The sequence below is a fragment of the Panicum virgatum genome, chromosome 9N (genome assembly GCF_016808335.1).
Source record: "Panicum virgatum strain AP13 chromosome 9N, P.virgatum_v5, whole genome shotgun sequence".
In the NCBI taxonomy this organism is placed as follows: Eukaryota; Viridiplantae; Streptophyta; class Magnoliopsida; order Poales; family Poaceae; genus Panicum; species Panicum virgatum.
In genome coordinates this window covers 21,145,546-21,162,678 of record NC_053153.1, presented here as the reverse complement: position 1 = coordinate 21,162,678, position 17,133 = coordinate 21,145,546, and the positions used below count along the sequence as shown (strand labels likewise).

At 46.7% G+C, this 17,133-nt stretch overlaps 1 protein-coding gene and 1 non-coding gene across 2 annotated transcripts; one reads left to right on the top strand and one right to left on the bottom strand.

Annotated features, from left to right (window-relative positions):
- Window positions 1–11,598: 11,598 nt before the first annotated feature.
- LOC120693669 lies at window positions 11,599–11,737 on the bottom strand. The gene has a single exon (XR_005683125.1). It is a non-coding gene; the product is annotated as a small nucleolar RNA Z247 (small nucleolar RNA).
- Window positions 11,738–12,585: 848 nt separating this feature from the next.
- Window positions 12,586–14,603, top strand: LOC120692871 (benzyl alcohol O-benzoyltransferase-like). Its single transcript, XM_039976269.1, has 2 exons — window positions 12,586–13,180; window positions 13,307–14,603. Exons 1-2 carry the CDS (start codon window positions 12,740–12,742, stop codon window positions 14,240–14,242), a joined length of 1,377 nt encoding a protein of 458 aa, XP_039832203.1. The 5' UTR covers window positions 12,586–12,739; the 3' UTR covers window positions 14,243–14,603.
- The last annotated feature ends 2,530 nt before the right edge of the window (window positions 14,604–17,133 follow it).

The window sequence follows — 17,133 nt, the reverse complement described above, 5'->3', positions numbered from 1 at the left end:
TTTCTGTTTTTTTGGGTGTTTTATCATATATGTGCATGCACTTAATTAAATAGATTTTTTGTTTTAATTATGTTTATCACATTGAGTATGCACTTAATTAATTTATCATATTGAGTCTAAATTTTTTTTATATCTGTTTCAATTGTGTTTTCTGTGCAAACTATTATATAAATGCTTAAAAATTAAAATATAAGTTATTTCATACACCATATATTACATCAATCACTTGGTTATATGAACATAAAAGTATAACATAATGATTACACATCATTGTTTAATGGAACGTTGACGACCTTTCTTTTTACGAATGTCCCTTGATCATGATCGAGGCGTAAGTAAGGAGCGTCCTCTTTGGACAACAGGATGCTAGGGTCAACATCGACAGAGAATGGAGGACAGTCGTAAAACTGATCAAAGTCTTCTGACTTGTCCGAAATATCTTCAACTCCAACGATTTTTCTTTTTCCTGGAAGAACTATGTGGCGTTTTGGCTCGTTGTCGGACTTGCCTTGATTTTTCTTAGGTTTTCTTGCCATGTCCTTCACATAGAAAACATGCGTCACATCCTTGGTGAGGACGAATGGTTCGTCTTTATATCCAATCTTTTTGAAGTCCACTATTGTCATTCCATACCGGTCTATCGTTACACCGCCACCTGCTCGGTTCACCCATTGGCATCGAAACAAAGGAATCTTCAAGGGGCCATAGTCAAGCTCCCATATTTCCTCTATGACACCAAAATAGCTGTCCTTATTTCCATCATGGCCTATTGCATCAATACGCACACCACTATTTTGGTTCGTGCTCTTATCATCTTGGGCTCTTGTGTAAAACATATATCCATTGATCTCGTATCCTTGGTATTGCATGATTGTGGCCGATGGTCCCCTAGCAAGCCATTGTAGTTGTACATCAATCGTGCTGTCACCTATGAGTTTTCTTCTCAGCCAAACCGCAAAGCTATCTATGTGATGACGTGTAATCCATGCCTCAGACTTCCCTATGTTTTCATATCGGACAATATTGATGTGCTCATCCATATATGGGGCCACGAGGGATGAATTCTGTAGAACGGCGAAATTTGCTTTGTGGATTTCACTTTCAGTGATGTGCATATTAGATTTCTTACCTAGTGTGCCCTTTCCTTCCAATCGCACATCATAGCGTGACATGGGGACCCCAATCGGACTAAGTTCATCAATGAAATCAACACAAAACTCAATGACCTCCTCTGTTCCATAGCCCTTGAAGATACATCCTTCTGGCCGAGAACGATTCCGAACGTACTTCTTTAAGACTGCCATGTATCTCTCGAAAGGGAACATATTGTGTAGGAATACAGGGCCTAAAATGTTTATCTCTTTCACAATATGAACCAGGAGGTGGGTCATAATATTAAAGAACGAAGGTGGAAAGACCATCTCAAAACTAACAAGACATTGGACCACATCATTATGTAGCCTTGTGAGCTTATTTGGATCGATTGCCTTCTGCGAAATTTCATTAAGAAAGGCACATAGCTTCACCACTGCTAATCTTACATTTTCTTGTAGAATACCCCTCAACGCGACTGGAAGCAATTGGGTCATCAAAACGTGGCAATCATGAGACTTTAGGTTTGTGAACTTTTACTCTTTCATATTAATTCTTCCCTGCAAATTCGAGGAGTAATCGGACGGTACCTTCATACTGTTCAAGCAATCAAACATGCTTTCCTTCTCCTCTTTGCTGAGAGTGTAGCTAGCAGGACGTAAGTAGTGCTGTCCATTTTCTCTCTGTAAGCATCTAGGCCCTCTAGGTTTGTTTCGGTGATTAATGACAACCATTATTGTGACTAATGAGTTTGTGCAGCTTAATAGATCATTATCGCTCATTTGGTCATATGTCAAAAGAGGCCCCCTCAATTCCGTTATTCAAAAAGGCGATCTCGGTATTCAACTCAAATATATAACAAGACTAAGGATCTTTCTAGTCCTAAGTGTCGTAAGGTTGAGAAGGACACTTAGGTTAGTATAGGTTTTATAGTTTTGTAGTGATCGCACTATTAAGAGGGGTTAAAGTCAAGTAACTTGAGCATGGACGTGGTCATTTGAAAATGGATGCACACTATGGTCACTCAGGTTCCTAGAAGTTCAAATAAGTGGTTTTCAACTTATTTCTCAAGAATATTTGGATTTCACTCAAGACTCAAATCAGAAAAGGCAAAATCAGAAAAAGTCTATACACCGGTTTAACCGACGCTTCCACTTTTCTATACGTCGGTTAAACGCAGTCAGCAGAGTTTGGACAGGTTCTATACACCGGTTAAACCGATGTTGTTTGAATTAACGTCGGTGCATTAGTCCAGAGTTGGTTTTTCCAGGGCTTTTCAAGTTCAATACACCGGTTAAACCGACGCTGTTTGAAATGAGACGTCGGTGCAATTGACCAGTGAGATGGTTTTTCCAGGGATTTCAGAAGTTGTACTCACCGGTTAAACCGACGATGGATTTGAGTTAACGTCGGTGCAGTTGTCCAGAGACTTGGTTTTTCAGTTGATCAGTGGACAACTACACTCACCGGTTAAACCGATGATACGTCGGTTAATCTGCCCAAGTTGTAACGGTAGTTTCCAAAAGGGGCAGTTTACTTTCATCGGTTAAACCGACGCTGGCTATTGGAGGATCGTCGGATTAACCGGCGCTACGCAGTTTTCTGGCAGCTTTTCTCCAACAGCTCTATTCGTGTGAGCTGCCTATATATACCCCTCCAATGGGTCATTTTGCACTCTCTTGACACCAAGCAACATTCATACACTCATATATTGTTGAGAGCCAACTTGAGCTTCATCTTCCACACATTTGTTCATTCAATCATTCAAGAAGCAAGACTAAGGACTTGAGTAGAGAGAAGCTTGTGTGCATCCGTTCTTGGTGATCGGTTCTTACTCAAGTGAAGACCCTAACTTGTTACTCTTGGTGATTGGCAGCACCTAGGCGATCTTGATGATTGAAGGTGTTTCTTCCGGAGCCTGCTAATGATTGTGGGAGCCCGAAGAAGTTTGTGCGTGGCTTGAGCTCCACCACGCCGAGATGGTGAACGGAGACTCTGAGTGAGCGCCCTCGTCTCGGTGACTTGGGAGGTGACAAGACTCTTAGTGAGTGTCACAACGTGGATTAGGGGTGTGTGCCAACACATCGACACCCCGGGAAAAAATCCGGTTGTCTCTTGCCCACTCTTTACTTTCAAGCACTTACTTTCATGCAATTATTCATGTGCTTGACCTTAGAGATCATAGCTTAGTTCTACCTTGCTTAGTTTCATATCTAGTTGTATCTTCATAAGCTTGTGTAGTTTGTTTAGCTAGCCGGTTGGTGAATTGAGCCTTACTAGTATTGCATAGGTTAAGTTTGCTTTACTTTGTTTTAGAAATTTGAAAAAGGCCCAATTCACCCCCCTCTTGATCCATCGATCCTTACAATTGTTATCAAAGCCTCGTTGCTCATTTGGATCATTAGGCTTCACCGCCTAGAGCTATGGCCATGATGGGAGGTTCGCCGCCTCATTTCGAGGGCAAGAACTTTGCCTATTGGAAAGTTCGTATGGCCGCATACCTTGATGCGATTGTCCCCGAAGTGTGGTTGGCAACAAAGACCGGGTTCACCGGAACTCCCACCTCGGAGCAATTAAAATGGAATGTTAATACTAGAAATGCAATTTTCGAAGCCATTAGTGAGGAAGTCTTTGCTAGAGTAAATGGCATGGACTTAGCAAGTGATATATGGAAAGAGCTAATTGAAATTCATGAAGGCTCTACAAAAGTTCGTGAACAAAAATATCACTTGTTTAGAGCTAAGTATGATTCTTTTAAGATGCTAGCTCATGAAAATTGCAATGATATGTATTCTCGTCTGAATGTCATTGTCAAGGACATTAATGCACTTGAAGTTTCTAAAATTGACAGTGGCTCCATCAACCGCAAGATTCTCATGCTCCTTCCGAAGCCCAAGTACAACATCATCAATGCTATGCTTCAAAAGGAGAATCTTGATACGATGGAAGTAGGAGAGCTTGTGGGCGAAATTCATGCTCATGAAATGGGTATCCTTGGTATGTCCGAAGAGCCAACTACAAGCAAAACAATCGCTCTCAAAACCAAGACCAACAAGCACCGCAAGCTCAAGATGATCAAGCAAGAATCAAGCTCAAGCAATTAAGAAGAAGATCATCATGAAAGCTCATCCAATGAAGAAGATGATGGAGAACTTGCTCTCATGATGAGAAAGTTCACATGCTTGAATGACAAGATCAACAAGAAGGGTTTCAACTTTGACCCTAAAAGAAGAATGTTCCGGCCATGGGGAGATGTCAAGAACAAAAATTGCTACAATTGTGGAGAAAAAGGTCACACTGCTCCAAATTGCCCCAAGCCGGACAAGAGAAAGAAGGACAACAAGAGCAAGCATCGTCATGATTCAAGCGATGATGATGAAGATGAGAAGAAGAACAAAAACAAGAAACTTAGGGAAGAAGAGCCATGACAAGAAGACCAAACTTTTCCCAAAGAAAAAGGGCAACACCAAGAGAAGCTTCTTGGTAGAAAAACAAGAGTGGGTGACCGATGTCTCATCAAGCGAAGAGTCAAGTGATGAGGAAGAAGATATAGTCACCATCGCCCTCACCAATGAAGAATCATCGCTACCTCCACCTCCCATGTGCCTCATGGCAAAAGGTAAAACAAAGGTATGTGAGGTAGATAGTGACAATGATAGTGATGAAGAGCTTGACCCTTATGAGTTCACTAACCTCATTAATGAGTATACATCCGTTATCAAAAGGGAAAAGGGCAAAGTCAAGATTCTTGAGAGCACTCATGCCAAGTTAGAGCTTGCTCACTCCGATTTGCTTGGCAAGTACAATGACTTGCTCAAAAAGCACAATGAGTCACTTGTACTTGCTAAGCAAGTTGAAGAGAGCCACAAAAAGCTTAAACAAGAGCATAGGGAGTTGGCTCACAAATATCAAGAACTTGAATTTGCCTATGAAGCAATTGACCCAAGTCTTGAGAACTTTGTCAATGAAACTATTGAAAAGGTCAATGCTTCTACTTCATGTGATGACCTACTCATTAATGCAAATGCCACTAATATTGTGCCCGAGTTTGCTCCTTCTAGGGAAAAAGAATTGATGGATCAAGTGGCAAGCCTCAAGAGTAGTGTGGAGAAGCTCTCAAGAGGAGAATACATCCACAAGGAAATTCTCTTCAACAATACTCGTGACTATGGCAAGAGAGGTCTTGGTTCATTTCCAGAGCCAAATCAAAGTACTACTCCTTCTCCGGAGATCAAGACTAGCTTCATCAAGGAAGTTGGTTCATATTGACAACATTGCCAAGTCACCGGGCACCACACTAGGGAGTGCACCTTATCATCACGTCATTTCCCTACTTTACCTAAGAATTACTCATAAATGTTTCAAAATAACCATTTTCTTTTGAGTAAAGTGAAGGGCAAGGTGAAGGCCAAATTCATTGGCAAAATCACTAAGGAGTCAAAGAAGAAGCTCCCCAAGCAACTTTGGGTCCCAAAAGCTCTTGTCACCCAAGCTTGTTTGGGTTTCAAAAACTCAAAAGTGAATTCTCATGTGTGTAGGTGAACTACAAAGCCGGTGGAAAACATTGGGTACTTGATAGCGGTTGCTCTCAACACATGACCGGCAATGATAGCATGTTCACCTCTTTTGAAGACCCCGGCGATCATGAACATGTCACCTATGGTTATAAATCAAGGGGAAAAGTTTTAGGTTTGGGTAGAATAGCAATCTCTAAAGATTTATCTATTTCTAATGTCTTGTTTGTAGAACCACTTGGTTTTAATCTTATTTCTATTGCTCAATTATGTGATCTTGGACTAACGTGTACCTTTGACAAGAATGGTGTTGTAGTAACTCATGAAGAAGACAAGTCATTGGTATTCACGGGGTTTATGCATGGTAACATTTACTTGGTGGATTTCTCTTCAAAGCAAACAAGCTCCATGACATGCCTCTTCACCAAGTCGTCTCTTGGGTGGCTTTGGCATAGAAGAATTGCTCATATTGGCATGAGCAACCTCAAGAAAGCCCACAAGAGAGGGATGATCACCGGCTTGAAGGATGTCATATTTGACAAGAACAAGTTATGTAAAGCATGTCAAGCCGGAAAGCAAGTTGCAACACATCATCCCATCAAGACGATGTTGTCTACCTCCAAGCCGCTCGAGCTACTACACATGGATCTCTTTGGTCCAACTACATACAAGAGCATTGGTGGTAACCTCTATTGCCTAGTAATCGTTGATGATTTTTCACGCTATATTTGGGTCATGTTTCTAGGCGATAAGGGTGAAACTCCGGAAGTCTTCAAGACATTTGCAAGAAGAGCTCAAAGGGAGTACAACTCCCCAATTGTGAAGATCCGGAGTGACAACGGCACCGAGTATCCGGACCCCCCAAGTCCGGAGTTTCCGGGGCTATACCCGGAGTTTCCCCGGAGTGTCCCAAACCCGAAGTATCCAGGCTTATACCTGGAGTTTCGCCCGGAGTTTTCCAAAACCCGGAGTATCCGGGCTTATACCCGGAGTCTCCGGACCCGACAGCATTTTCGCCCCAAAAACTGAAATCTTGATTTTGGACAAAACCAACCCTCCAAAATCAAAACTCTTTTAGATTCTAGTTGAGGGATGCATATAGAGTTGATTGACCAAAAGAAATCACTTAGAACCTCCTAGAAACATAGATCGGGGCGGCACAAGTTTGAATACCTAGGATGAGCTTTTCGTGCGCGAAGAACTTGAAATCTAAGGCACCCTTGGGAGGAGCTCGCAGGGAAGATGGCCCTCCACACGGATTCGAAGTCTTCTTGGTCTTGGGATCAATTCGGGGTGGGAGTTTGGAGTTTGGGATTTGGGGAGAGGGAGAGCTTGTGAGGGAAGTGAGGGAGAGAGAGGTAATGGGTGAGTGATAGTGAGGGGGAGAGAGTGATATTTTCTATTTTAAATAATTGTGGGGTCTAGAGGACAAAAATTATATGAACTAGGAACTCTGTCCGGAGTATCCAGGTGTTACAGGCGGCAGCCGGGGCTCGCTGGTGGTGTTGTGTCGCGAGGACCCCCTCCGTGCTCGGCGCCAGCGGCAGCCAATGGTGCGGAGCGGCGACGGTAACGCGATGACCCCTTGCGGCAAGGTCCCCTCTCGTGAAAAGGTAATCCCCGGGCCCCGGCCGGCTGCGTCGATCCGAAGCGATGGGCGCGACGGACACTGTACACCAGACCAAGCAAGCATGGGCTGATGGAGTGATGGGCAGCGCAGGACACCGGTACGCTGTACACCAGAGGGATCGATCGCACCGCTGGCGCTGGCGTCGTCCTCGCCCGGTCGTCCTAGGCAGCCCCACATGTTCGGTCCGGTGCGTCCACACTGGGATCGCACAAAAATAACTTTGACCCAACCGAAACCGGACGAACCCGTCCCGTCGTGCCATCTTTCACGAAAATTACTACCAAACCAAGTGACGAGTGCTCGAGTAGTCAGTCTATCAGGCGCCTTTTCTGCTGACTTGCCCTGACCCCGTGCGGGGCTGTAGAAGAATCAGAGGAGCGGAAGCACGACGCCCTATCTTGGGTCGTTCGTGAGTTGCGTGTTGATAGATGCAGAACAGCCCTACATGCAGCACTTACATATAGGCGTAAAAGCCTTGGGAGCTAAGCCAAGAGACTATCCAAATATAACCTTCCTATACATAGATAGTCTATTCCTATACATAGATGAACTAAATCTCTTGGCTTTGGCAAGATACGGTAAGGCAAATATATATCAAACCTTCCTATCTAACAGCCTCCCTCAATCTCAACCGTTCTAGGTGTAGATTGGCTTTGAAGTTTTCCAATAGCCGAACAAACAAGGCCTTTGTAAAGCCATCCGCTATTTGATCACCAGATGATACAAATTCAATTTCCAATAATTTCTGTGCAACTCTTTCTCTGACAAAATGATAATCAACTTCAATATGCTTTGTCCTAGCATGAAAGACAGGATTAGCAGACATGTACTTTGCACCAATATTATCACACCAAAGTCTCGCTGCTCTTGGACTAGGAATTCCCAGTTCACGAAGTAGAGTTTGAACCCACATAATTTCTGCTATAGCATTGGCAATTGCCTTGTATTCTGATTCAGTACTAGACCTTGAAACAGTAGCTTGTTTCCTTGCACTCCAGGATACAAGATTTGAGCCTATGAACACAGCGAATCCTCCTGTAGATCTTCTATCATCAATATTACCAGCCCAATCTGCATCCAAAAAAGCACTTACCAAGGTCGAAGAAGACTTTTGTATTTTTAATCCCAATTCTGTGCATTGTTTCAAGTATCGCAAAATTCTTTTCACTGCTGCCCAATGAACTGTGGTTGGTGCATGAAGAAACTGACAAACTTTATTAACAGAGAAAGTAATGTCAGGTCTAGTAAGCGTAAGATACTGAAGTGCCCCAACAATACTTCTATACCGTGATGCATCATCTGGTCCCAATAATGATCCTTCATGTAGTGACAAATTTTCACTAGTAGATAATGGAGTAGCAACTGGCTTACAATCCACCATACCTACTCTTTTAAGAAGATCAGAAGCATATTTGCTTTGAGTCAGAGCAATTCCATCTTGTACCTTGGTGACTTCAATCCCAAGAAAATAATGAAGGTCTCCCAAATTCTTTAGAGCAAACTCCCCTTGCAGATCTTGCAACAATGCTGTGGTAGCCTGAGACGTAGAGCTCGCAACAATAATGTCATCCACATAAACAAGAATATAGATACTAATACCATGTTTATTATAAAAGAATAGTGAAGTATCTGCCTTGGAGGATTGAAAACCGAGTGCTAATAATTTGGTACTGAGTCTAGAATACCATGCTCTAGGAGCCTGCTTTAGACCATATAAAGCTTTATCTAGCCGACAAACAAAATTTGGTTTCGAGGGTTCTTCAAAACCAGGTGGTTGTTGCATATATACCTCTTCTTCAAGAACACCATGAAGGAAAGCATTCTGAACGTCAAGCTGCCTGAGAGTCCAGCCCCGAGACACAGCAAGAGACAAAATAATACGAATAGTGGCAGCTTTAACAACAGGACTGAAAGTATCTTCATAGTCTATCCCATATCTCTGTTTAAAACCTTTAGCCACAAGACGAGCTTTATATCTATCCAAGCTTCCATCAGATTTTCTTTTAATTTTGTAAACCCATTTGCAACCAATGACATTCCTACCTCTCTGTGGTGGAACAAGGTGCCAAGTTTTATTTTTCATAAGAGCATTATACTCAAGATCCATTGCTTCTTTCCAATTATTATCAGCTAAAGCCTCATCAGTGGTACTAGGTTTTCCTGTAGTTGTTAGGAAACCATACCTGACAGTACCATCAGTATAAATCTTGTCTTTGCGTATACCACTCTGTGATCTGGTAGCAGGACGATGTACTGATGCAGCTGGCATGGTAGTTTGCGGTGCAGCAGAAGAAATTCCCTCTGTACCGTCAGCGTGAGCAGCAGAGAGTTCCCCCGCCCGTGCAGATGCAGCTGTGACGTTCACTGGTTCGTCTCCACGGTCGCTGACGCCTGTCCCGGTCGGCGGAGGAGAAACGGTTGCCGACGTGGCTGCCGGCTGGTGGTCGAGGCGATCAGCAGGAGAGTCGCCTGCACCTGTGCCTGATTCTCCTGACGTTGGCAACGATCCTGAAGCACCTGCAGCCAAGTCTTCTTGTGTGTTTGTGCAATCAGAATTTGCTTCGGTTACTCCAGCCTGTACACTTGATTCTTCCTGGTTTTCAACATTCAACTCAGAGAAAACATTAGATGGACAATTAGTATATTGGTCTGCTACATGTTCTCCCCCTAAACCATAGCAAAGAATTTCGGAGCGAAGTCTAGCACCGGCATTAGGATGTAATTCACTGAATGGAAAAATATTTTCATCAAAAATTACATCTCTAGAAATATAAACACGGCCAGAGGAGACATCAAGACACTTGTAGCCTTTGTGCATGGTACTGTAACCAAGAAAAACACATCGCTTGGATCGAAACTGGAGTTTGTGTGTATTATATGGGCGAAGATGAGGCCAACATGCACACCCAAAAATTCTCATTGAAGAGTAGTCGGGTTTTTGATGGAATAAACGCTCTAGGGGCGTAGTGAAACCAATCGTTTTACTAGGCACACGATTGATAAGATAAACAGCTGTTTGAAAAGCTTCATCCCAGAATTTGAGTGGCATACTCGCATGGGATAACAAGGAGAGCCCGACTTCAACTATGTGACGGTGTTTTCTCTCAGCAGACCCATTCTGTTGATGGGTGTGTGGACAGGAAACATGATGAACTATGCCTGTCTTATGGAAAAAGGAATTTAGAGTTTGATATTCGCCTCCCCAGTCAGTTTGCATAGCAAGGATTTTTTTGTCAAACAAGTGTTCTACAAGTAGCTGAAATTCCTGGAATTTTTGGAACACTTCAGATTTGTGCTTTAAGAAATAAATCCATGTGAACTTGCTAAAATCATCAATAAAACTCACATAATATTTTTTTCGACCAACTGATTCAAGTGCATAACCCCAGACATCAGAGAACACAAGTTCTAAAGGAAATTTAGAAATACTAGACGACTTGGGATAGGGCAACTGATGGCTCTTCCCTTGTTGACAGGCATCACAAACTGACTGACTCGATGACTCATCACGATAGGGAAGATTATTGCTACTGACAACTTGCTTAACAATAAAGGACGAAGGATGACCCAGTCGACTGTGCCACTGAGATAGAGGCAATCTAGTGGTAGTGTAGACTTGCTTTATTGATGGTGCTGACAAGGGATAGAGGCCTCTGTGGCATCTTCCTCTAAGGAGTATATTCTTCGTTTCCTGATCCTTAATAAGAAAAAAATCAGGGTGAAATTCTAGAAAAGCAGAGTTGTCAGTAGCAAGGCGATGAACAGAAACAAGATTTTTCTTGGCATGTGGAACACATAGAACATTATTTAAATGCAGATCACGAATAGGGGTATGAACTGTAGTATGACCAATATGACTAATGTCCATACCTGTTCCACTCGCCGTGTGAATCTGATCATTCCCTTGATACTTTTTCTTCATGGACAACTGCTCGAGATGTCCCGTCACATGATCTGTGGCACCGGTATCAGTGTACCAGTTGGTGTCCACACCGTACGAGGATGTTGCTGCTGCAACAAGGCGCTGATCTGGCACGATGTTTTCATCGAACCTGTGCCAACATTCTGCAGCCGAGTGGTTTTTCTTGAAGCATACCTGACATCTATTCTCATCAGAGTTGGTTGGAGCGCCTGACATCCCGCGGCTGTTGTTGTTGTAGAAGCCACGAGAGTTGGAGTTGGAGTTGTTGTTGTTGTAGGAGCCGCGTCCTCCTGAGTTCCCGCGACCAGTAGATGCGCCGCCACGAGTGGAGCCTCTCCCGCGTGACTGAGTCTTGCCGCGCCACGATCCACGACCCCGGGTGGCGGAATTTGCCGACCCCGACCCAGAGCTGCCTCCTCCATAGATCAAGTCCCTTCTAGTCTCAAAATTGAGGAGTTGAGAATAGAGTTCACCAACTGAGATGGGTTCCACTCGAGCGCATAGAGCGGAGACGATCGGCGAGAATTCTTCGCCGAGCCCGGTGATGATGTACTCCACCAATTCTTCATCTTCTAGGGGTCGTCCTGCAGCCGCCAAGAGCCTTCATCTTGGCGAAGTATTCAGCAACGGTGGAGTTCTCCTTCTTGGTCGTTGCCAGGGCAATCCGCATGTTGACGGATCTTGCTCGCGTTTGTGACGCAAACATGTCTTCGATGATCTTCCAGGCGTCGGCGGCAGTGGCACAGGTGGCCACCTACGTGAGGACGTCCTTGGTGACCGACGCCAGGAGATAGCTAAGGACTTGCTGGTCCGTAGCCTCCCAGTCCTCACGCTCTGGATTGATGACCTTCACCTCCTTCCCATCGGCGCCCTTCTAGACGACTTCGGCCGGCGGCATCTTGGCGTCACCAGTGAGATAGCCCAGAAGACGTGCGCCTCGGATCGCCGCACGCACTTGTGCTTTCCACAATGCGTGATTATTCTTGCCGAGTTTCTCTGTGACGGGTTGGGCGAGGAGAGGGTTGGAGGAACTAGATGATGAACTCGCCATGATAGTTGCTCAAGAGCGATGCAATCTATTCACGGACTAAGGCTCTGATTACCATGTAGAAGAATCAGAGGAGCGGAAGCACGACGCCCTATCTTGGGTAGTTCGTGAGTTGCGTGTTGATAGATGCAGAACAGCCCTGCATGCAGCACTTACATATAGGCGTGAAAGCCTTGGGAGCTAAGCCAAGAGACTATCCAAATATAACCTTCCTATACATAGATAGTCTATTCCTATACATAGATGAACTAAATCTCTTGGCTTTGGCAAGATACAGTAAGGCAAATATATATCAAACCTTGTAACTTGTTCGGCAACGGCGACCTCATTTCCACCGCAAAACCCCGGAAAAAATCGGACGGCACTCTCGCTGTACCTACCTGTACTGTACGAGCGTGCATATAAGCGCACCCCAGTGCCGCTCCTTTCGCCACACCAAGCGCAGCAGGACCACCAGCAGGCAGCAGCAGCTCGCCACCACCTCAGCTCAGCTCAGTGAGCACTGCGTCGTCGTGCTGCGCATCACCAAGGAAATGGCGGCGGCGTCGCTCAAGTTCACGGTGCGGAGGAAGCCGGCGGTGCTGGTGGCGCCGGCGGCGCCGACGCCGCGGGAGCTGAAGCGGCTCTCGGACATCGACGACCAGGACGGCCTGCGGTTCCACATCCCCGTCATCCAGTTCTACCGCCGGAGCGCGCTGGCGGGGGCGCGGGACCCCGCGCCGGTGATCCGGGCCGCCGTCGCCGGGGCGCTCGTGCACTACTACCCGTTCGCCGGGAGGCTCCGGGAGCTCGAGGGGCGCAAGCTCGCCGTGGAGTGCACCGGGGAGGGCGTGCTGTTCATCGAGGCCGACGCGGACGTCCGCCTCGACCACTTCGGGGACGCGCTCCAGCCGCCGTTCCCGTGCCTCGACGAGCTCATCTTCGACGTCCCCGGCTCGTCCGAGGTCCTCGGCTCGCCGCTCCTCCTCTTCCAGGTACGTGACGGCGACGAGCCGACGACCGTCCTTGTCTCTCGTTTCTCGGGCACTTGCGCGTGTGCTGGACAAGCGTTGCGCACGTGCATGGTAATAAGCTTACGTACGTGTTACGTGTACGTGCAGGTGACGCGGCTGGCGTGCGGGGGCTTCATCCTGGGGGTGCGCCTGCACCACACCATGGCGGACGCGCAGGGCCTGGTGCAGTTCCTGGGCGCGGTGGCGGAGCTGGCGCGGGGCACGGCGGCGCCGACGGTGCGCCCGGTGTGGGGGCGCGAGCTGCTGGAGGCGCGCGACCCGCCGCGGCCGGCGTTCGCGCACCGCGAGTACGACGAGGTGCCGGACACCAAGGGCACCATCATCCCGCTGGACGACATGGTGCACCGCTCCTTCTTCTTCGGGCGGCGGGAGGTGGCGGCCGTCCGCGCGCACCTGCCGCCGCACCTCCGCTCGCGCGCCTCCACGTTCGACCTCCTGACGGGGCTCCTGTGGAAGTGCCGCACCGCCGCGCTGGCCCCGGACGCCGACGAGGAGATGCGGATGATCTGCATCGTGAACGCCCGCGGCGGCAGGTCCGGCGCCGCCATCCCGGAGGGCTACTACGGCAACGCGTTCGCGCTCCCGGTGGCCGTCGCCACGGCGGGGGACCTCGCGGCGAGGCCGCTGGGGTTCGCCGTGGAGCTGGTGAAGCGGGCCAAGGGCGTGGGCGTCGAGTACATGCGGTCGGTGGCGGACCTGATGGTGCTGCGCGGGCGGCCGCACTTCACGGTGGTGCGCGCGTACCTGGCGTCGGACGTGACCAAGGCCGGGTTCGGCGACCTGGACTTCGGGTGGGGGCGGCCGGTGTACGGCGGGCCCGCCAAGGGCGGCGTGGGCGCCATCCCCGGGGTGGTCAGCTTCCTCATCCCGTTCAGGAACGCCAAGGGCGAGGACGGCATCGTCGTGCCCATGTGCCTGCCCGGCCCCGCCATGGATACGTTCGTGCGGGAGCTCGGCAAGCTGCTGAGCCCGCCGGCGGACCAGGAGCAGGGCGCGTACCCCGCCATCAGGTCCGCGCTGTGACTGCGGCCCGTGTCAGTCGCTGTCGTCGGTTCTCGGTTCGTGCTGGGCATTGTCGTGTCGCGCGCGCGGGTGGGTGGTGGACTGGTGGGCTAGTGGGTGGGCAAAGCGGATGTGCAACTGTGCGTGGGGTTACGGTGATCTGTATATGTACACTATACGTAGTAGTAAGTGGTCGCGTCGTCCGGCAAACAGGGAAGGCTCGCCGGCTGAAGTGCGCGCATTTGTGCGATGCAGCACTGCGGCCGACAATGGGACAGTGGGTGTTGTGTGTGGTTGTGCACTGTGCCATGTAGATTTGTATACGTATTCCGTATGCCTTTTGTATACATCGATCAAAAAGCTTCGTAATTTTGGAGAATAAGGACGCCGTATCCGTATGCTTTTTTTTTGAAAAAAAGTTGTATCCATATACTTTCAGAGAGAGTACTTACGTAGACGGAGCACTGTGCACTGATCGCTGATTGCAATCATGCTGTCCTCTTATCAAAAAAGCATGCTGTAGGAGTAAACAAATTTTTTTAATAAAATGAATGGTCAAACATGATCAGCAGAAGTAAACAAATGCTTATATTTTGGGACGGAGGTAGTATTGTATCTGAATCTCTTCCCTTTAGATGCTTGTAGCATTTAATTGGCATAAGAAAGCTTTTGTTTCTTCAGCCTGGCTCATGGTTATTAGCATTGTAGTAACTTCCAAGTGTGTTTTTTAACACTTCTGGTAGCATTTTCTTGCTGGTAATTTTCATGCATCAATAACGGATATTTACCTTCAGGTCTATTTATTCATAGTTTTCACACACTATTTATTCAGATATGCACCTTAATTATTGCATTTTTTGCTTAACAGGCTACACTTTTTTTTTTGCTTCCTGTGCTATTTACACACTACACTTTTTGCAACAAAGTTGTTCAAGTTGATTTTGTAGCCGTTAGGTTTATCTGTGCATAGATGTCTTGTGGGGGTTAAGAAAATAGTTAATTAGTGATATGAACATATGCAATCCTGTTGGGATAATTATTGGTAGGGAAGGAAGCAAGTAGTATACCGGATTAGTTTTTTGTGTGGGGAAGGAAACAACGTAGAAGTGGATAACTAGGGCATATATAAGCAAGTGCATCATGCAAAAGTTTTGCATCATGCAGACCATGGTGGTGACAAACTGACAATGTCCTCGTGTGGTAGGCGCAGGCATAGGCATGGGTATGGACGAGGACTACAGCGACGGCAACGGCAACGAAGGCAGTGCACGCGGAGGACTCGTCGCAGCGGAAAGCGGTAACGACGGTGGGACGGAGCTATGGTTTCCCATGGTCGCGGCGCTGCGGCGCGCAACGGCTGCTGCTGCGAAGAGCTGGGGGGGACGAAGCGGCCAGGCGGGATACACGCGTATGACCCGTCGCCGAAGTAGGCTGCGATGCAGGAGCACGTGGGCTCACGGTGCTGCCTGGCCCAGTGGATCAGCTGAGTGGCCCGCGCCGCTTGCACCCATATGCAAAACTAATTGGCTTGGCCTTGGCCACAACTCTGCTGACCGAAGTTGTTAACGTAAATCTTTATTTGGATTGTTTGCTTATGCACATATTTTGAACCAAATAATAACCTTCATAGTGTCAAAAAAATAATAATAACCTTCATTGGCTAGGTTAAGCTGACACCGTTGCTTTCAGGAAAGTTGTTTTTGATTGTTTTCATACAAGGGAGGATGAAGTAGCAGTCATCAAGGGAGCAATGGCTGAAATGGAAGAAGCTCTGAGATCCTCCTGCATGGAGCGGCTGGTCATTGCCTGAGAAGAGCGGCAACAGATCATCGTGGAGGCACCCAATGCAACGAGAATTATTCCAACGTAGAATTATTTTTGTAACCGTCAGGGTGGTACCATATGGGTGAGCACTGATAGCTGAATTCCAAACATATGCAGTGTGAGTGAACATATGCATATTGCCTTCTTGTTTTAAGATGGATTATCATATTGCTGTCATTTTGAGGGAATGTGTTATGCTTCCTGTGTATATATGACATTTGCAAAGAGCCAAAGAGAGAAGAGAGAAGAGAGAGGGAATATGTGCTATGCTTCCTGACATTCGCAAGAGTATGTGCGTATGTGTGTGAGTTACGTGCGTGCTGAGAGAGAGAGGAGAGAGAGATTGTGAGGGGTGTGTGAGAGAGATTGGGAGAGAGGGAGAGATATGCATCTGGAATTGGTGTAGTTAATTTTCATTTGAATTATACTCTTAAAATAATTTCAAGTAGTCATCCAAACATGTTACGTAAGGATTCCATATTATTCAAATAAAAATATTGCCCCCTCCAGTCCAAATTAACTACTAATAATTTAGGACAGATGGAATAGAATTGAACCACATTCCATCATATTTATTTTCAGTTGAAAATTAAAACAGAATTTGATTACTAGAATCAAATTCATTTCTCATGATCCAAACGGTTTATGGATTTTATTAACTCGTTATTACAAATAGTTTACACCCATATGGGAGTGGAGCAGAACCACACATGCCGGCCAGCCACGAGAGAGCATACATAATTTTTTCGAAACACGGTACAAACGCATACACTCACATATACGTATGCATATTTATCTTTATAAATACATGCACGCAACCCTACTCATACAAACAAGGTTAACAAAGTCACTACAGGATTGTGACCGGAGGATCTGCCGGTATAGACGTATGGTCATTGCACTTGCTGCACACAAATCCTGCATTACTCCCTCGACATACAGCAGCAATAGCTCCATGGGAGTTTGCCCGATCAACCGCAGCATCCCTATTTATCTTGCATATTCCTTGTTCAGGTGCTATCCGACACTGGGTTCTTATCTCTGATGCCCAACCGTATCTCTGATGCCCAACCGACGCAGTTGACAAT

Coding starts and splice junctions, on each gene's coding strand:
- LOC120692871 (XM_039976269.1), top strand. CDS start 12,740: ATGGCGGCGGCGTCGCTCAAGTTCACGGTGCGGAGGAAGCCGGCGGTG. Junction 13,181..13,306: donor CGCCGCTCCTCCTCTTCCAG/GTACGTGACGGC, acceptor GTGTACGTGCAG/GTGACGCGGCTGGCGTGCGG.